The sequence below is a fragment of the Chionomys nivalis genome, chromosome 2 (genome assembly GCF_950005125.1).
Source record: "Chionomys nivalis chromosome 2, mChiNiv1.1, whole genome shotgun sequence".
Taxonomy (NCBI): Eukaryota; Metazoa; Chordata; class Mammalia; order Rodentia; family Cricetidae; genus Chionomys; species Chionomys nivalis.
The window spans coordinates 6,359,653-6,380,321 of NC_080087.1; the positions used below are offsets into that span (position 1 = coordinate 6,359,653).

Sequence of the window (20,669 nt, forward strand, 5' to 3'; positions counted from 1 at the left end):
TTTAGGCACAGTTCTGATAAGTAGGACTGTGTGTTTCCCAGCTTGGAACTTCTAGAAGCAGAGAGTTATTAGGAATGCCAACCAAACATGATACAGCGCGATAGACCTTGAGTTACGGGCCAAGGCTGGTGAAAGTTACCGACAGTCACACCAGCTCCGTACAGTTCACACGGGGCCACCGAGTCAAACTCCCGGGCCCATGAGTGTGAAGGGTCTTCATTTGCATCAGAGGAGATGCACCCCTGTGTTCAGCAGAAAGCCAAGGAAGGCCAGACAAGGTTAGAAGGCGTGATCTTAGCGAAACACGACCAGGAACCGCTTCAGGGGTCGTGTTACAGCATGGCTTTCTCCTGTGGCGTCTCACCGAAAACGTGGGAGATGCTCAAGGTGGGTAGGCTTCCTTGAAAGCAAGTAGGAGGGACCAGCAGGAGAGACCGACAGTTACAGGCACCGACAGTCACTACTGCGACTGCCACATGTAATAGAGCAAGCTCCCAGTCAGTGGTTCAGAGCTCAGTAGAGACGATGGTAAGAAGCTGAATTCAGAACCTAAAGGAGGGCTGGGCAGAGGCTCTGGTCTGGAGCCCCTGTTCAAAACCAGGAATGGTGGCACACATCTCTCATCCTGGCACTCGACAGGTGGAAGAGGGTCAGAAAGTCATCCTCAGTCACACAAGAGTGGGAGGTCAGCCTAGGCCCATGAGACCCTGCTTCAAAGAAAACAAACCCGAAAGACTAGACTTCACAGCAGGACTTCACAGCAGGAATGACTAGACTTCTCGGCAGGAAAGGCAGCCGGCCAACCTCACAGTTCCTTCTACTTGTTACATTGTTTCTATTTGGCAAGGAGTAAAAAGTCTACAGGTGACAAAGCAGAGGGGAGACCAAGGAAGGAAAAAAAGGCAGGTAGAAGAAGAGGCTTTCATCTTAAAAACCAGAGATGTGCGTGGGTGGGGCAGGAGAGCAGCCAGGACCACCAGAGGGCTGGGCGGACTCACCACACCAAACAGCCGCTCTGCTAAGAGCATCTCCCCACAGCCCCGGGAACAAGAGAATCTAGGATTCGGAGAGGGTGGCCTCCATGGTCACTTCTGACTTCCTTCCAGCCCCTTTTTTTTCCCATGGAGCTCAGGAGCAGAGGACTCATGTTTGCCATCCTCCCCACCACCTGGCTCTGAGGTCCTAGGCCAGGAGCTCTGGCTATAGGAGTTAGCAGACATCTTGATGTTTTTGTCACTTTGTTCTTAAGCGTGGCCTGCCACTGGGTCACAGGGCTGGAAGGAGCAGGGATGGAGGAGCAGGCACAGAGGGTCCCTGCCCCTTTCCAGGCCTGCTAGCATTTTGATGCCACCACCAAGGAAATGCATTCAGAGGCCCATCTGGGTAGTCCTCACTGAGAGAAAATTCTCAGCCAACAGGGTCTTTAAAGTTTGGGAGCAGCCATGGCTGCTGCTGCTATGTGCTTGCCCTTGCACACAGACATGAGCAAGACCTGTCTCTGTAAGTCAGGGTGACCTTTCCCAGCAAGCATTGTGGAGCTGAAGGGCCTAAATCTGGGTTAGTGAGTCCCACAGAAAAGCAGTGCAGGCCCCAGTCCTTTCACCCACCTCAACTTTCCTCAGTGGGGCAGACAGGCGGCCAAGGACTGTGTCAAGCTGTGGGTGTTGGTGACCGCACCGCTAGGCCACTCACTGAACCTTAACTCACTCACTGTGCGGCTGACTCGGCTCATCCAGGGACACACAGGAAGTGGAGATGCTGACAGAGGGAAGGGGTACCCTCCATTTCCAGGTGTCAGGTGATTCCATGCCTTCCCATGGTGCCGTGGGGAATTGGACTGTCTTTCACATACAGGACAGTTGCACGCACCCCTTTGGTCGCATGGCAATACACAGTCTGACTTCCTGATTTCCCTCGCCCCTCTCCACCGAGTGTCTCCTAGTCTGCGGAGGAACAGAGCACCAGTATCCCAGTCCTCACTACCAACACCTCTGTGAGGGCACAGGGACCCCTTTCCAGCTTGTCTTTGACACTGAACTTTACATATCCTGGGAGAACCAGGAGAGCCAAGCGGCCAAGAAAAGTTGAACCATTCTTTTTGGTTAAGGGTTGATGCCTGTTGCATGAGAGAGGTCCATTATGAGTTAGTAAGTCCTTTGTCCTGTGGACCCTACAGGTTCATTCTCTGTGGTCACTTCACCTCCTTACCCACAGCCTCTGTATGGGCATCTCCCACTGGTCCCCCGCCCGCCACAGTCTGCATCCTCACAGCCTCTGTATTGGCATCATCTCCCACTGGTCCCCCGCCCGCCACAGTCTGCATCCTCACAGCCTCTGTATTGGCATCATCTCCCACTGGTCCCCCGCCCGCCACAGTCTGCATCCTCACAGCCTCTGTATTGGCATCTCCCACTGGTTCCTCGCCTGCCACAGTCTCTACATCTCCCACTGGACCCCCAAGGTCTCATGAGCTCTGCTGCCCACACCCCATGGTTTCTGCATCTTCGTCTGACTCTCTGGGACAGTCTCTATACCTCCGTCCTCTGCAGCTGTGGCTGAAGCCGGAAAGGAGTCTGGAGACATGTGAAGAGTGAGAGCTGACTTTGCTGCTGACCCTGATGAGTGACTGGAACAAATCTCTTGTGCTTTCCGCCTCCGCGACATCGTCTCCCCCTTGAGTCTCGGCCAGTCCTCAGATCTCTCCTCAGCTGTTGTAGGCACCTTCAGCATTTGCTCCCTCCCTGGAGCAGAGCTTCCTCGCGCACACTCATACCGAGAGGTGCTTCTTGGGCTGCTGAGTCTGAGCTATAAGACACACAGTCTGCTTCTCTGAGATTCCACTTTCCTCTCCCACCTTCCCCACTCGCCCTGCTTTGGTTTTTTAATGACTTGGACTTCTGGATACTAATTAGGCTTCTCTCCCCCACTTTGATTTGCACTTTAACCACAGTTGGCGCCTCTCTGGGCCTCATTGTCCCTGCATCTCTCTCTCTGAAGCCCCTAGCCACTGTAGTCCCCATGAGACTCGGTTATAACTGCAAACCGAGTCTGGGCACCTTAGTCCCTCTGATTCTTTACGGCCTTTTACCCATGTACAGACAGACTTAAAACACCAGCAGTGTGTGGCTTTGTGAGCCTAGTCTGTCAGGAGTGCTCCTCCGCCCAGGAACCTTACAGGCCTCTCAAGTCCTCCCACTACTTGCCAGAAAGTGGGAGCTCAAACCGGATGCCTGAGGTATCAACTTACCCAGCTCTCTCTGGATTTTGTTCTAAAGGGAAACTTCCGTGTTGATTGTGTCGTGTTCAGACTGGAAAGTGTTAATACAAACCCCACACTGTCGCTGTTGGGGCGGAGGGGCTTACTTTCTGTGTGCCCCATAGTATTCAGAAGCAGGGTGCCATTTCACATTTGTGGGTGGGGCTTGGCATGGGGCCTTCCCAGATAAAAACAAATGCACTTGGGTGTTCTTGGGGTGATGTGTAACTTGAGTTTTACTTTGAGATGTGGGAGGAATGTTAGGGCAGCGAGCACACAAGCACTGTAGAGTTTGGAGAGCAGAGCCCCGTAACAACTACAAAGGCAAGGCAGCAGTGGCCACCTGAGTGGAAGCCATCTGGACTGAGAGCTCTGGAAGGCAGAGGGAGGATATTCTGTGGTTCACTCCCTTGGGTGGAGAAGGGAGGTCAGAGCAGGTCCTGAGGACCTTTCCCCTCCAGCCTCTGGGAAGTTCAGATCTGGATCCCTGTTTTCAGGGAAGGAAGATGGGTCCGCGGCCTTTGGGGCACTTTTCCCACAGTGCTTGTGGCCCAACATGCTGGCTTTCTATTTAATATTCTTTTCTTGTCCTTGACAAGGCTAAATCTGTTTTATTGATTTTTATTTCTTACAGGTGAGTCATTTCTGGGACTAGTTCTCTGCAAGAGATCTACTTTCTAGCTGGGTGTGCTAACACACACCCCTTTAATCCCAGCACTCAGGAGGCAGAGGCAAGGGAACCCTGTGAGTTTGAGGCCGGCCTGGTCTACACAGTGAATTTCCAGGACAGTCAGGGCTCCAGAGTGAGACCCTGTCTCCAAGACAAACAAGGTCATGAAAGGAGTGGGTAGCACTGGGTGGAAAGGCCAGGCCAACCGCATGTATCCCTAGGCATCCTAAGAGCCCAGCATCTTCTTCTGGGTGAGGTCAGTGGACCCCCTGATGGGTACCCATACCGGCTTCTACACAGAAAGAAGCAGAAGCTGAGGAACCCTGGAGGAGGGAGGAGAATGAGGCCAGAAGGGGGCGTTTTCAGCTTTCCTTCCTGTCTGGGGGGTGATAGTTCTAGACATGGGAGGATACTGCCACAGCACAGGCCTCCCTCAGGGAAGAGGCCCAGGCCACTTGGAACCGAGGGAAATCCCAAATTCTGCCATAGAACAGGGTAGCGGGGCTTGGGCAGGAGGCGTCTGTCCAAGGAACAGGGACAGCTGTGGCCACAAGCTGCAGACACTTCACCTCCCATGCAGGCCCAGAGGCAGGCAACCAGAGTCATGGTGTCTCTGGCAGGGAAGTTGGACAGTGCTGTCAGTGGCTAGGACTCTGAATGAACAAAGATCCCATTGTGACAGCCGGTTCCCTGGAGGAACCGAGCAGAGCAGGTTCCATTTGCTGTCACACTCGAGCTTGGGGAGTTCAGGGTTCCGTGGAGCATAAAGGTATAAAACAAAGTGTATTCTGACTGAGCCGGACAGGCCACAAGTTGCGAGACCACGTGGTCCACAGGTCTAGGAAGTGAGAGCAGGAATCAGTCAGCCCTGATGGGAGTCGACCGCTGTGTCTCCGCTGCGTGGCTTCAGCATTTCCTGGGACTTGCCTCCTGACTGCTGAAGTGTGAACAGCTTCACAATACTGTGAATTCTCTAGCACTAAGACCACTGGAGACGTGAAGACACATCTCTTTACCGCCATGGAGCCAGAGAGATGGCTCAGGGGTCAGGAGCGCTTGCTCTCGCAGAGGACCTGTGCCTTGATTCTCAGCATCCACACGGCAGCTCACAAACATCCAAGCCTCAGTTCCCGGGACTATGGTGCCCTCTTCTGTCCTCTGTGAGCACAGGCACCATGTACGCGTGGTATATAGACATCCATGCAAGCAAAATGCTCACACATGTAAAATAGTGTTGTTGTTGTTGTTGTTGTTGTTGCTAAGGAGCTGACTCAGAGGTTAGCTGCGTCCTGGAACCCCACCCTGGCATTGACCATAATGCATAACAGCTGCATCCCTGGAGCTCCCGGCACAGCCTCTTCTCACCAGCAACTGCCGCTGCATTTATAACCTTGGAGGGGGTCCTTAGAAGTTTCCTCAACTTTGTGGATTTTGTTTCTTTTGGACTCTTTTGAGCCTCCCTCCAGGAGGGAGGCGCTAGCTACACAATAAGCACTTGTACCTAAAAGTGAGTTTTTTAAGTGAGTACCCATCTGGCTAAGGACGGGGTAGTCATGGTAACCCTCACCAGCCATCATTCATGGAGATAAAGAATACTCCTTTAGGGAATCCCTGCTTTCAATCTCATTGCACAGGAATGGAAGCTAGAATCGCTGAAGCCCACTTCATCTATGTGTCCTGTGTGCCCCCTCTCACTGCATCACGAAGCCTACTTCCTTCCATCTCTGTCCTGTGTATCCTCTCTCACGGCGTCGCCGAAGCCCATTTCCCTCCATCTGTGTCCAGCGTGTCCCCTCTCACTGCCCTCCCACTCTCTCTAGTGCTCGAGGTAGGGACGACCATGGAGCTGACTGTAGTCTGGAGCAGCATCCTTCCTGAGCCTGCAGGACTTGTGGGAGAGAGCAGGGCAGAGCCAAAGCCCCTGACCCTACAGTCACTCTGCTGCAAATGCTCGCACTGCCTCCAGGGGGCTCCAGCACCCTCCCTTCCAACACTTCACATAGAAAACAGCACAGAGGCTCTCTTCCTTGAGAAACCACAAAACCAAGTTCTTTCCACTTTGCACTGGTTTGACTCCAAGTCAGCTTAGGGTGATGGTGGTTGATAGTGATGATGGTGATAGCAATGATGATGATGATGAAGATGATGATGACGATGATGATGATTCGTAATTCTTTTACAACCTACAGGCTGTACATGGTTAACCATTTGCATCCAGGCAGATAGGCGTTGCTTTTAAATAGGAAGTGGCCTAGTGACTTTCTTCTGGCAACCCCAGCATCTCGCTACCCGTTTCTTAATGGTCACTGCTGGTCACATCTGTTGACAGAATGGTCCTCACACTCCTAGGGCTGGAGCTTGGACAACCACTGAGGCAGGGGTAGCTGGCCAGTCCACGTTGGATCTCAGCATTTCCTGGGGTAAGCATGTATCCCTTCCCAATCTTTTCCAGACATGCCTTAGCTTCTCTCATCCCATGGTAGGGATGTCTGGCAGGGACAGCTTCCTATGGGGTGTGGCAAGCCAGCCAGATTTCCACGCAGTAAGTCCTTACAATTTTCTTATTTACCAATCCTTGTGGTTTCAGCAGAGAAGAGCATGTTTTCCCGAAGATAGTTATTTCTGCAGGGCCCATCTGGAGGTTTCATTCTCACCGCCTCACACCAGAGCTTTGGAGACGGGTGGTCACTGCTTCTTTCTTTGAGAAATATCTGAGAGACATCAGTCTAGAAAGGAAGTGCGTGTGTGTCTGTGTGTGTGCGCCTGTGTTTGTGTGTGTCTGTATGTATGTGTCTTTGTGTGTGTATGTGTGTGTGCATGCCTGTGTCTGTCTCTCTGTGTGTCTGTGTGTGCACCTGTGTCTCTCTGTGTGTGTCTGTGTCTCTCTGTGTGTATGTGTCTGTGTGTGCATGTGTGTGCATTCCTGTGTCTGTGTGTGTATGTCTGTGTCTCTGTATATGTGTACATGTGTGTGTGCTTGTGTCTATGTGTGTGTGTTTGTGTGTGTCCCTATCTGTGTGTCTGTGTGTATGTGTCTGTGTATGTGTATGTCTGTATGTTTGTGTTTATGTGTCTGTTTATGTGTTTGTGTATGTATGTGTGTGTCTGTGTGTATGTGTGTGTCTGTGTTTGTGTGTCTGTATATGTGTTTGTTTCTGTGTGTGTCTGTGTCTCTGTGTGTGTCTGTGTATGTGTGTATGTGTCACGTATGTATGTGTGTGTCTGTGTTTGTATGTCTGTGTTTGTGTGTGTATGTCTGTGTCTGTGTATGTATGTGTGTATGTATGTGTCATGTATGTATGTGTGTGTCTGTGTTTGTATGTCTGTGTTTGTGTGTGTATGTATGTGCATGTGTGTGTGTGTCTGTGTGTATGTGTTTGTGAATGTGTGTATCTATGTATGTATGTGTTGTGTATGTATGTGTGTGTCTATGTGTCTGTGTGTATGTATGTATGTATGTGTGTGTATGTGTTAGTAGGAACTGAACCTAGGAGTTGTGCATGCCAGATAAACACTCCACCACTGAGCTTTATTCCCAGATACATTTTTACTTTTTATTTTGAGACAGGTCTCACTAGGGTGTGTAGCCTGACCTCAAATTCACAATGTGACCCAGGCATTGAACTTGCTCTTCTTCTGCCTCACCCTCCTGAGCACCTAGGGTCTAGACTGCTGCTTTTGCAGTGCTGGGAGTGAGGCACAGACCTCGTGAATGCTAGGGAACTGTTCGCGCCTGGCTACACCAAGTCGAGCAATGCAACACTTTCCTGAAGATTTTTAAAGACTTATTTATTTATTATGTATACAGTATTCTGCCTGCATGCCAAAAGAGGGCATCATATCTTATTACAGATGGTTGTGAGCCAGCATGTGTTTGCTGGGAATTGAACTCGGGATCTCTGGCAGAACAGCCAATGCTCTCAACCTCTGAGCCCTCTTAAGATTTATTATATATTTTTCATTATGCGTACATATATGTGTCTGGGAAGGGATATAAACACATCAGTGTGAGTGTCCAAGGAGGCTAAAGGTGTCGGATCCCACAGAAGTCAGAGTTATAAACAAACAGTCAGGAGCTGGCAAAGTGTGTGCTGGGAACAGACTCCAGTCCTGTTCAAGAGCGGAGCTTGCTCCTGATAACAGAGTCATCCCTCTGAGCCCCAAAACTGCAGTTCTTTATCTAACTCAGTACACAAAGGGATTCTGAGAAGCCAAGTACTAAGGTAAGACAGAGGCGGTAAGAGATTTAGTCAACGCAAGACTGTGGGTGGGGACATTATGGAGACCAGCACCCTAAATATAGAACAGGCACAAAGCCCACATTACAGCTACCCTTGAAGTGGTTAAAGATTTGATTCCTGCAAATAAATAAAGGAAATACTAGCAGTGCATATAGCAGCAGCCCGTATTCCCAAAATTCAGTAGCTAAATGCAAAGGATTATGGGTAAAACTCCACTGTGTATCAAATAGTGAGACCTTGTCTCTAAAAACAACAACAAAAATACAGCACAGAAGTGAGCTGCCAAAAAAGAAAGCAGATCACTGGAAAATACCTTCTGGGTTCTTCCTAACCACCAGCTCAAAAGCAGAAGGAAGCAGAGTCGCCTTTCAGCTGCACTGAGGTTGACTGAGCGGAGAAGCCAGCATGCCTGTGATTCCAGTGAACTTAAAACACACACACACAAACACACACACACACACACACACACACACACACACCAGCAGTGCAGCGAGGAAATGCTAGATGCTTCCACTAAGCTTTAACTAAGCTAATGCTGTTGAAGGTCTGTGGGAACGGCATGGCAAAGTGAGCCAGCTGTGGGACGGCAGGCGACGGGGAAGTTATAGCGCAGCTCGTGGTCTCGGATAGGCTGTGGTCTGTTGGCTCGGACCCCGGAATGCTGTCTGCCGGGAGGAGCTTTGTAAGGTGACAGCAGTAACTGATGGGAAGTGGTGATCTCAACACCCAGCATGTGTCTGGAACTTGATTTACATCCTGCACACAGCTGTGCACACACACACACTCGTGTGCGCACACACACCTTGTCTATGCATACTCCTCTGTACCCTTCTGCATAGGCACTCACTCATACACACCTAGGCCAGTGTATACCATGCATGCTTATACGTGTATATACACACATACACTCAGACATGAACACACCCATACATACCATCAAAAATGCTCATGCGTAGACAACACATGCAGGCCTATAGACATGTGCAATAGATTTGTGCATGCATACACAACTATTCATGCTTACATACCTACAAACATGACACCAATGCGTCTATGCATATGTGCATGCACACACATACATATACAGACATGCACACACATACATATACAGGCATGAACACACATACATATACAGGCATGCACACATACATATACAGACATGCACACACATACATATACAGACATGCACACACATACATATACAGGCATGCACACATACATATACAGACATGCACACACATACAGCATATACAGATATGCACACACATACATATACAGACATGCACACACATACATATACAGATATGCACACACATACATATACAGACATACACACACATACATATAATCTGGGCACAGGTATAAAATCTCTCCTTCTGGGCTGTCTCCCTCCCTCCCTCCCTCCTTCTCTGGGCTGCCTGTCTCTGCCCCATCTCAAAGCCAGCTGCAGCCATCCCCCCAGGCTTATCTTTTCACTCTCTGGTACTAGCTAAGGCACTAACTGCCACGATCGTGAGATGCTAGTTGCCTTCATAATTGCTTTCCTTGCACAGTGTACCCAGTGAAAACAGCTCTAGGAAACCATACTACAGTACACCAAAGATGTTTCCACTGTGTTGAAAGTATTACTAGCATTAAATTTTCCCGAAGTAGTGGTTTCTTTTTCTATGTGATTGAGAGAATTGCCTCTAACATGTTAGAATCCAGAGGGAGAAGCGAGTTGGTCCAGGACATGAGCTCACACTCCATCTTGGTGCCTAGCACTGCTCCGTTTGTTGAAAGGGGAAGTGGCAGTGTGCCCGTGTGGTTTCAGACCTTAAATGTGAAAGCCATGGGAGAGCTGAGCTTTTCATTTGGATGCAGGGAGAAGAAAGAGGGAGAGAAGAGAGAGCAGAAATGGGGGAGGGAGAGCAGAGGAGGAGACAGCGTCTCTGAAAGAGGAGAAAAGCCCTCCAAAGCCATGCCGTGACCAAGAGCTGGTTTCTGATCTAAAGCCAGTGAGGGGAGGGGGCACAGCTTGAGTAGTGATTGGTTTTTGCAGGTTGGAGCGACAGGATCTGCTTGGATGTGATGTCACTGGGGTCAGCATGCTACTGAAAGGTAGTCACTGTGACTTGTGACACCACCCCTTCCAACAGGCAGGGCAGCACTACAGAGACCGCATACCACTGTAGTCCAGTCTGGCGTGCTCAGGGAGAGGATCCTGGGAGCCCCTTCGTGCCTGCTTTTTTTGGGTCAGCATTTTCCAAAGCCCTCTTCAGAGAACATGGGCTGAAAAAGTCCCATAAGCAGTAGGTTTGACCGTGGCGAAGGGAGAGGGACACAGATTCATCCTGTCGCCCTCAGCACCCAAGGAACACCAGAATCTATCCCAGATGTCTATCTCCCCCACTTCTTCTATGATAAGTGAGATTATGGGGTGACTGGAGATTCCTCGGATAGAGCTACCATCTGATGAAGTTAAGCCAGGAGCCACTAGGGGTGCACCAAGAGTTGAGAACACCACCTTCTTGTGTTAATGGGGTTTCTGGTGCGATTCCTTCAAAACTGAAGCTTTGTGGGTTGGAAGGGAGAAAGCATGCATCCAATGGACCCCCAGGCCTCACCTGACAGCAGGTTTCCCAGAAACCCACAGCCAGCAGGGGGCACTTGGCCTAGGAAGCAGTCCTTTCCCAGAGCAGTGCACATCTGACTAGGTGCGCACGCTCATCTCAAGATCCCCATTATCCCTGCTCCTCACTGGATAGTAGATCCTATGTAGCTCTCTCCTGTCTCCAAGAGACCTCGTTCAGATCCCAGAAACTCCAGGCACACAGGCTTACTGCAGTCTAGGCTGGTGGGTGTACTCTGAGAATGAGCTCTGCTGATTGGATTCCTGGGTCCCCCATCTCATGCTCACCCGTCCCTACAGCCTAGGGCTCCCGGTCCGAGAGGTCCAGCCCATCCTGTCCCAAGGGTGCCTGGGCCGTGGTTGAAGCATCTGGCATTCTTCCTAGCATTCATGCCATTTTCTCCTTCCAAGCAGAGTTCTACTTTAGGGCAGAGTCAAAGACCCTCTTTCAAGTCACAATCTCCCATGCCATGATGGATGCCCTTCCTAACTGACCTTCCGCTTCTGAAGCTAAACACCACTTCACTGTGCTTGCCAGTCACCAAGGACCCCCTCCCAACTCCTAATCACTGTGTAAATCTGGCCAGGACCAGGTGCAGAGACTGGTGCTGACCTCATTCTGAGCCTAATGGTTTCGGTGGTTGGGCCTAAAAGTTAAACAAATGCTCATTTTGCTGAGCTCTGTACGAGTCTGCTGTCACTACCACCAAGTTGACAGGCTAAGTTCATACGGCTAAGCTTCCTGGTTTTCAGTTCTGCAGCGAGGGACTTGGCACCAACCTCAGCTGCAGAGCAGGTGGGCACAGTGCCGTGGTCTCTTCTGGGCCTCTAAAGCAGGATCTGCTGTGGGCAGACCTCAGTGCCCGTGGCCCGACCCAGATCCCTATTTCTGCAGCAGCTGTCCGGGAGGCCCTTGCCAGCCTCCTCAAGAAACCCGCTTGACTTGTGGCTCCTCAACCAGTTTCAATATGAGCAGCAAAGGATGCTTCCCTCCCAAGCCTCCATCTCTTCTCCTGCCTCAGGTGAGGGAGTCTTGAGGGTCAAGCACCTTCAGTTCTATCCATCCCAGGTGGCTGCTCCTCCAGACCTACTCACGTCTGCACAGCCCCTTTTGCCTGGTGAACTGACATGCTCACGGGTTCCAACAAGTAAGGAGTAGACATCTTTGGAGTGGCGGGCACCGTGTTGGTGGTGTGACAGACAGCTGGTTTTAAGGCTGAAGGCTGAGTAACTGAAGTGGAGGGGAGACAGCGAGCAGCAGTCAGACACCTGTGCCTGTGGGAGCGGCTCAGCAGGCTCGGTGAGCTTCCTAGCAAAGACATGCCTGTGCTATGTTCTTGCAGAACTTGGAGTTTTCATCTGAGCTGTCGACTATTTAAAGGCAGGCGTGGGGGTAGGACCGGAGACGGCTCAGTTGTCAAGAGCACTTTTGATCCATCTGCTTCACTGTCTTCTTCGATTCTTGGCGTTTTCAAAGGCGGAGTGTTGCCTCCTTTCTTTCTGTTCTTTGACTTGATGTCAACAATGAGAAATGCTCAATGGGCCCTGTGAGCATGTCAGTTCACCAGGCAAAAGGGGCTGTGCAGACGTGAGTAGGTCTGGAGGAGCAGCCACCTGGGATGGATAGAACTGAAGGTGCTTGACCCTCAAGACACCCTCATCTGAGGCAGGAGAAGAGATGGAGGCTTGGGAGGGAAGCATCCTTTGCTGCTCATATTGAAACTGGTTGAGGAGCCACAAGTCAAGCGGGTTTCTTGAGGAGGCTGGCAAGGGCCCTCCCGGACAGCTGCTGAAGAAATAGGGATCTGGGTCGGGCCACGGGCACTGAGGTCTGCCCACAGCAGATCCTGCTTTAGAGGCTCAGAAGAGACCACGGCACTGTGCCCACCTGCCCTGCAGCTGACGTTGGTGCCAAGTCCCTCGCTGCAGAACTGAAAACCAGGTGTGCTTGGGAACGGGTTCCACGTGGACTGTCAACACACCCAAAGAGTGCTAGTTCAAACCCTTGGCAGCTCAGCCACTGCCCAGCTGGAGGCCCATCCATCTCTGTGTGCCGGCACCCAGTACCCAGTTCCTTCTCAGAATTACTTTCAGATTTCAGATTTAATCACAGATTTGCAATGTCTGTCACACTTCCCTTATCTGTTGTCTGGTGACTGTGAGGGCTTGGATGGGCCTGATGGTTGTATGTCAGCAAACACACGGTAACTCACTTACTGTTGATGCCAGGTGCCTGAGATTCCTTAATGATATTCTTTTTGTGGAGGGGGGTATTTTGAGACAGGTTTTCTCTCTGTAACAGCACTGGCTGTCCTGGAGCTCACTCCGTAGACCAGGCTGACCTTGAACTCACAGAGATCTGCCTGCCTCTGCCTCCCTAGTGTTGGGACTAAAGGCGTGCGCCACCGTCTGTCCTTCATGATATTCTTGGAGGTGTAATGACTCCATACCTCAATGGTGACATTCACTTTTTCTGTATCTACAGATAAATTGTGAAACCTTTACCCTGTTCTTTTTCATGTGTATGTGTGTGGAATATGCACATATGTGTTCACATGTGTGGGCACATGTGTGCAGGCCCAAGGTTGATGTCATAAATCTTCAGTTGCTCTTCCATCCTCCTCTTTGAGGCAGGGTCTGTCAATCAAACCTGGAGCATGCTTAGTCTCGCTAGCCAGCTTGCTCTGGGGATCCCGTCTCCACTTTTGGAGTCTGACATTGCAGGCAAGTTGCCACGCTTATCTGTCACTTACGTGGGTCCTGGGATCCAGACTCTGTTCTCTTGCTTCATGGCCAGCCCTTCTAAGCCTCCCCTACATTTGGAAGGTTCTGATGGCAGCTCCGCCTTCCTGGACTCACGGAGTAGGCAGCCTAACAACAACGTTCTCTGAGTAGCTGTGAAATGTCTAGAGCGGACAGGAAGAAACGGAAGCCGAGAAACAGCTTTCTCTCATGTTCTGAAGGTGTAACACACTTCACTGAGACACACACGGTGATGAGGAAGAGCTTCGGGTGCTAAACATTTTGATGTCCTGACACTGTAGTGCTTTACTGCATCTGTGGCCTGGAAGGGGAACCGTTCAACCAAAGGCGGACAGAGGGTGTCAGAGTGACAGTCTACTAAGGCAGCTGACAGCAGGCAAGGTGGTGTCCTCATATCCTTCCCCTCACAAGACCCCTGAAGGTTTCCTCCAAAGGGTAATTTGGGGCGGTTTTTCATAGATTCTCTTAGTATCAGTTTGTTCTTTAGAATGTCTCTGGACATGCTTGTCTGAGAACTGCGGACCTGGGAACACTTAAACCTCAAAGATGACCATATTGTGCATTGGGAATCAGTGGACATACATGGGTCTTGTGTGTGATTTAGTCGAGCAACAGTAAGACCCAGAGAGTGGGCATGTGTGAGGGAGAATGCTGGGAGCCTGAAACCAAGACTGATGGTGTCTTGCTGTGCTAGCTTGACATTTGTTTATCGGCTCACAGAAAACTAGACTGTAGACCCTGTACCCCAAGCAGCTCTCCTCTTGGTAGGCTAACAGTCTATTTTGCTCTAAATAGATAGACAGAAACATTTAATTAGGAATTCGCCAGCAGGTGCTGGGTATCCCAGCACTCGGGAGACAGAAGTAGGCAGATCTCTGTGTTCAAGGCTAGCCTGCTCTACAGAGAGAATTCCAGGACAGCTACACAGAGAAACCCTATCTAACCCCACCAGCGAAATTCACCAATGGGAACTGGAGAGATGATTCAGTGGTTAAGAGCACTGGCTGGTCTTCCAGAGGTTCTGGGTTTAATTCTCGGCATCCACAAGGCAGCTCACAACTGTCTGAATTACAGTTCCAGGGGATCTCTGACGCCTTCACACAGACATACATACAGGCTGAACACAACGTACACAAAATAAAAATAAATAAATCATTTTTTAAAAACTCTCCCCAAAAGAAACAGAAAAAAAAAAAAAGGAAAGAATTCGCCAACATCTTTATCGTCAAACAAAAATTCTAACAGAAAATGTATAGGTCACATCTCCAGAGCGTTAAACTCCGCTCAGATTGAGTGATGAGGTAGATTGTGTTCGAGACTGTGTGTGCTGTGGTGGCCCAGATGCCAATCTGTGACCAGTGCGATTTCCTAGCAACAACGTGCACCATTCTTGTGGTGACAGCAGTGGTTTAGTGAGCTGATGTGTTTCCAGGTACTGCGTCTGGCGTTCAGGTAAATGTGACTGTTACCATCTCACGGAGAGCGCTGACTGCCAACCCCGGCAGTGCTGAGGTCATCGGTAGCTGCGTTTCTCACTGTTGGACCCAGCACGCTCATGACATTCGCTCCTACGAACAATGAACAAATTTTGGGTCCTTGGGAAATGCTTCACCATCCCGATCAGTAAATGTAATTTAAGATGGCATCTCTTGACTATGATGGGCATCTGAACGAGTGTCGGCCCCTGCTAGCGGGGCCCTCCGGCCTGGCCTGGGGACTATGCAGGCCACATTTTGGATCCTCCTGGCCATGAGGACAGATGTTATTTTCCAATTCAAATTTTTTTTTCTGAAGTGTTTTTTTGAAAAGAGCTAAAGTTTTTAATTTTTTATTTCAAAGTTTTAATTCTTATTAAGCACAATTTATTATTATTATTACTTTACAATATATGTTTTTCATAATTTATTTAAGAAAACCCTTCCATTCCTTTGGTCACAAAGATCCCTTGCGTCCCCTCTGGCTGCTCTCTGTCTCTGCTCTTGCATTTGGAGCTGCACCCAATCTGAGTTCACTTTTCTGGTGGCAGGAGGTTTGGATGGGGACCAGCGTCTCCACATAAATTCAAGATAGTCTTTGTACTGCAGAGTCACATTGGGACCTCGTTTAAAAGTCAGCTGACTGTTAATATCTGCGTGGTTCATTTCTGGACTCCGTGTTCATCCCACAGAGCCTGTTCCCTTTAACCAGCTTCCCCTGCACTGACACTAAAGTGTCCCAAGTCTTACGAGGTTGTGTGAATCCTCCAACTTCATTCTTTCTTGAATTCATTGCAGAATCAGAATCAGTTAGCCAGTTTCTCGATTTAGAAAGCCTTCCGGAGTTCTGACTTCGTGTCTGTCTGTTGTATCAATTTGAGGAAAATGTATCTGGATAGAGACCCACTCAGCCTTACCTCTCTCCTAAATCTACACACTATTACTCTTCTCTCAGCTATTGGGATTATCAGCATATAAACCTTGTTCATAAATATTTTGTGGTTTCTTTTTTATAATCTCTCCTCTTCCTTCCTTCTTTTTCCCTCCTCCCCTCCCTTCCCTTCTTCCCCGTCTCCTGCTCTCCTCCTCCCTCCTTTCCTCTTATCTTTGCTACTTGTTTTATTTGTTGTTGATTTTTGTTTTTTCTTTCAAAATAGTTTCACTATGTATCCCAAATTGGCTTTGAACTCGCTATCCTCCTGCCTCAGCCTCCTGAGTGTTGAGGTTGCAGGCATGCACCACCACTCTGGGCTCCCAGCTTTTGGTTTCTAAGTCTTCTTGTTAGGGTAGAATCATAATGGCGTTATCCATATGGGCTTTGTCTATTCATGATGTTGATCCCAGTAAGCTTCTGCCACATGTACAGAGCTACCTTCAGGGACCAGAAGGGCTTCACCTCCCTGGAACTGCTACAACTAATTATAAGCCACCTGACACGGGTAGTGCTGGGAATCAAACCCAGGTCCTCAGAAGAGCAGCGCGTGTTCCTAACCACTGAACCATCTCTTCAGTCCTCAAATCAATCACGAGTTTCTTTCTACCCACATCGAGGTATTTATAGATTTTCATTCTGTAAGATTTTCTTGAATAGTCTTAACTGGATTTTTTGGGTGAAGGTTCTCACACAGTTTAAAATCTGTGGGTTTTTTTTTTTCTGATATGGCTTTTCTGAAGCCAGAGATTAGAAATCAGAAAGTCACAGTCTACAGCTAATGAAGTCTGGTCAGGCCCATTCATTTCTGCACTCTTTATGGCTGCGTCCAAGCCAGCAGCACCAGCCTGCGGCACTGCAGAAAAGCCACCGGGCGTGCAGAGCCTGCCTTGCTCACTGTGCTCACTCTCCGGAGGGCTCTGCAGAAAGCATTGGAAATCCTGTTCAGTGGATGTTTTCACATCACATAACATGCAGCGCAGTATGTTCCAATGGGGCAGAATGTTCCAGAACACAGCATAACTGAAGCCCGTTTTGCCTCCTCTCCTCTGTAGCTTCGCCTCAGCTCTCCTAAAGCCTGTGCTAGCGAGTGTGTGACCGAAACTGCCCTCCCACTTTCCACACCAGGTCTGGATTTCCCACCGACACCCAGGACCGTCATGCACGAAGTGAGTAGCTATTTTATGTTGGCAGGGAGTGGGAGCGCGAATAAACACGGTCGCTTGAAAATATGCCGCTGCTGATTCTGTTTTCATTGTTTTCCAGGAGACAATGAACTCCACAGAGGGCTATGAGGAGTACTCTGACTCGATCTTATCTGTGTCTCCAGACGACTTGCCCTTATCGGTGTCTCCAGACGATGCGCCGTGCTCCTTGCAGGAGGTCAGAGAGTTCACCAGGGTATTTGTGCCGACTGCCTACTCTTTAATATGTGTCTTTGGCCTCCTGGGCAACATTATGGTAGTGATGACCTTTGCCTTCTACAAGAAGGCCAGGTCCATGACTGATGTTTACCTGTTGAACATGGCCATCACAGACATACTGTTTGTCCTCACTCTGCCGTTCTGGGCAGTGACTCACGCCACCGGCACTTGGGTTTTCAGCAATTCCCTGTGCAAACTGATGAAAGGTATTTATGCCATCAACTTTAACTGTGGGATGCTGCTCCTGGCCTGTATCAGCCTGGACCGGTACATCGCCATCGTCCAGGCAACCAAATCTTTCCGGGTCCGATCCAGAACGCTGGCACACAGCAAGATCATCTGTTTCGTTGTGTGGGCCATATCAGTCTTCATCTCAAGTCCCACATTTATCTTCAACAAGAAATACCCGTTCCAGGGTGGAATAGAGGTCTGTGAGCCCCAGTACAAGTCTGTCTCGGAGCCCATCACCTGGAAGCTGCTGGGGCTGGGGCTTGAGTTGCTTTTCGGCTTCTTCATCCCTCTGCTGTTCATGGTATTCTGCTACCTGTTCATCATCAAAACCTTGGTGCAGGCCCAGAATTCTAAAAGGCACAGAGCTATCCGCGTCGTCATCGCTGTGGTCCTTGTGTTCCTAGCTTGTCAGATCCCTCACAATGTGGTCCTGCTCATGACTGCAGTAAACACAGGCAAAATGGACAGGTCCTGCAGCGGTGAGATTCGCCTCGCCTACGCCAGGAACGTGGCTGAGGTCCTGGCTTTCCTCCACTGCTGCCTCAACCCCGTGCTGTACGCATTTATTGGACAGAAATTCAGAAACTACTTCGTGAAGATCATGAAGGATGTGTGGTGTGCGAGGAGAAAGAACAAGGTGCCGGGCTTCCTCTGCGCGCGGGTGTACTCAGAGAGCTATGCTTCCCGGCAGACCAGTGAGATCATGGACAATGACAATGCCTCATCCTTTACCATGTAATGTGGGGGTATGAAGCCACACAGTCCAAATGCCTTTATGAAACCTGCTATTGTGTGTGTGTGTGTGTGTGTGTGAGAGAGAGAGAGAGAGAGAGAGAGAGAGAGGCCCAAATAACTATGGAAATTAAGCCAAGTCTTCCAGCGGGCAGGTAGGCACCAATAGCCAAGCTCTCCCCAGTGTGGTTGATAAGAAACCTTGGTGGCTCTTGCATTCTGGGATTGGCGGTCCACAAAAGAGGCTTTGGGGGATGCTGGATTAGAGTGAAGTGCTTATGAACATAAATGTATTCAGAAATGTTTGTGAGGGGGTCGCAGACCCAGTGACGGCCCAAAACAAGGACACAGCTTGGGAAAGCAACAGAAGCCCCCCTGGGACTTGCGTGATGCTAAGGGGATGTTTACCATCCCTGATGGCAAATCGCAAAGATCCTGTACCCAGTTCCTTCTTCTCCTCTCAGCCAGGCTGTGGGACAGCAACCTGGAAAGCAGGAACCAAGTAGGAAGTGGGGTCCATGGTCTCGCTGTCAGCCTGTGAGCTTGCTTCTGCTTCAGAAAGTGGTTTCCTATGGCTCCCCTCCCCTCTGAGGTGGGTGGAGTCTGAGCGGGCAAGCTGGGTTTGTGTTCCAGGCAGGGTGAAGGGCTTGGCAGCTTCTAGCATAGTTCAACATTCATCCCATGGCAGGTAAACTTGGCTGGTTTGTAGCTGAAAGTGCTTTTCTTTCAGTTCTGAAATGGAGCTGGAGATTGTGGTCACCCCGGGCTTCAGGTCAGCCCCTGGACAGTGGAAAGCATGCTGGCCTCCAGGACCAAGTGGATTTATTGTTGGTTTAAATCGGGAATTGAACCTGGGGTCTCACACAAGGCTCTGCAAGTGAGCCGCCACTGTTCTATAGTCTAAGACCTTTCTGACTTGGAAATCCTCCTGCCTCAGCTCTACAAAGATCTGGGATTACAGGCTGGTGCCACTGAGACTGATCTTTAGGCGGCTTTACCTAAATTCATGGTTAGCAGTAGTAAGTCTCTCCTGCCTCATCAGAAGCTCATGGGACTCTAGTCCTTGAAGTGCTGCGGAAGCAGATGGCGAACCTGAACTGGGGATGCAGAAACACAAAGCTCGTGCCAAAAGTGGCTGATGTGAGTGTCGGAATACTGACGTGCTCAGTTCTGACACATGGTTTGGAAGGTGAATGGTTAGTGAGCTGTAGCAATGCCTGACGTGTGTGTGTGTGTGTGTGTGTGTGTGTGTGTGTGTGTGTGTGTGTGTGTGTGGCAGTCTCTCAGAACCTCGGAATGCAGTAAGTAGGTGTAGGTTAGACTGGCCGGTCAGAGGAGCCCCCGATTCACCGCCTCTGCTCCCCAGCATGCACCACCATAGCTCTTTGTTTTCTCTTTTACAAAGGTTTTGGGCATTGAACTGGTCTTTGTGCCTGCAAGGCAACTGCTTTTACTGTCTGAAACCTCTCTCCAGGCCAGCATTTGGAAGAGAACTCCTTAGCTTACTCTCATTGTTCCACACATTAAACTATAATCTTATCCACAACCTTTAATAATCCCGGGTCTCTTTGTTTGCTTTGTTCTAAGAACCATTGAAAAAGAAAGCAGGGGGGGGGTGGATGGAGGAGGGAAGCGGACTGTGCACCTGCTTTCATCCAGCCCTGGTTTAATTTCTGTGGCTCTGATAAAATACTCATCCTGACTGGAAGCAGCTTTGGGAACCGCAGTCAAGAGCAGAGAAAGAATGAATGAATGGATCCCTGCGGACTTAGTGCTCTGATGACCAGCTAGCCTTCTTTCTGTTCTAAAATAGAGTTCAGGGCCCCATCCATGAAATGCTACCACCCACATTCTGGAAGAGTCATCACACCCAACTAACAAGACAATCCCTACACATACACACACACATACACACACACACACACACCACAGCCCAATGTCATCTAGATAATGCTGTACCAACACTCCTTCCAGATGACTCTAGGTGGTATTGAGATTGCAGTTTAAATTAACAGGCACACATGGTGTCCCGGGAGCGATTTTAGTATTTTCTCAATGGAAGATGCTTTGTTCTAAGGTTGAAATAACTTTGAAATCATTTCGATGTCTTTAGGTATGAATTATTTCATTTCTCATTAGATAACTAGAAAAGAAAGTGGCTCGCCCTTAGGTGACAGATCCCATCGTCCAATAAATGAGCAGAGACCCTTAAATCCCAGGTCCCCCAGGCATGGATCCCCGTCAGCTGCCCACAGCCTTCAGCCTGGATTTTTGACTTCAAATCTAAGTTTTGATGAAGGACCCGAAACCCAGAATGCATTGCTGAGGACATGGA

At 49.6% G+C, this 20,669-nt stretch overlaps 1 protein-coding gene across 1 annotated transcript; it reads left to right on the forward strand.

Annotated features, from left to right (window-relative positions):
- Nucleotides 1–6,207: 6,207 nt before the first annotated feature.
- Nucleotides 6,208–19,555, forward strand: Ccr6 (C-C motif chemokine receptor 6). Its single transcript, XM_057763091.1, has 3 exons — nucleotides 6,208–6,346; nucleotides 17,003–17,116; nucleotides 17,214–19,555. Exons 2-3 carry the CDS (start codon nucleotides 17,108–17,110, stop codon nucleotides 18,339–18,341), a joined length of 1,137 nt encoding a protein of 378 aa, XP_057619074.1. The 5' UTR covers nucleotides 6,208–6,346; nucleotides 17,003–17,107; the 3' UTR covers nucleotides 18,342–19,555.
- The last annotated feature ends 1,114 nt before the right edge of the window (nucleotides 19,556–20,669 follow it).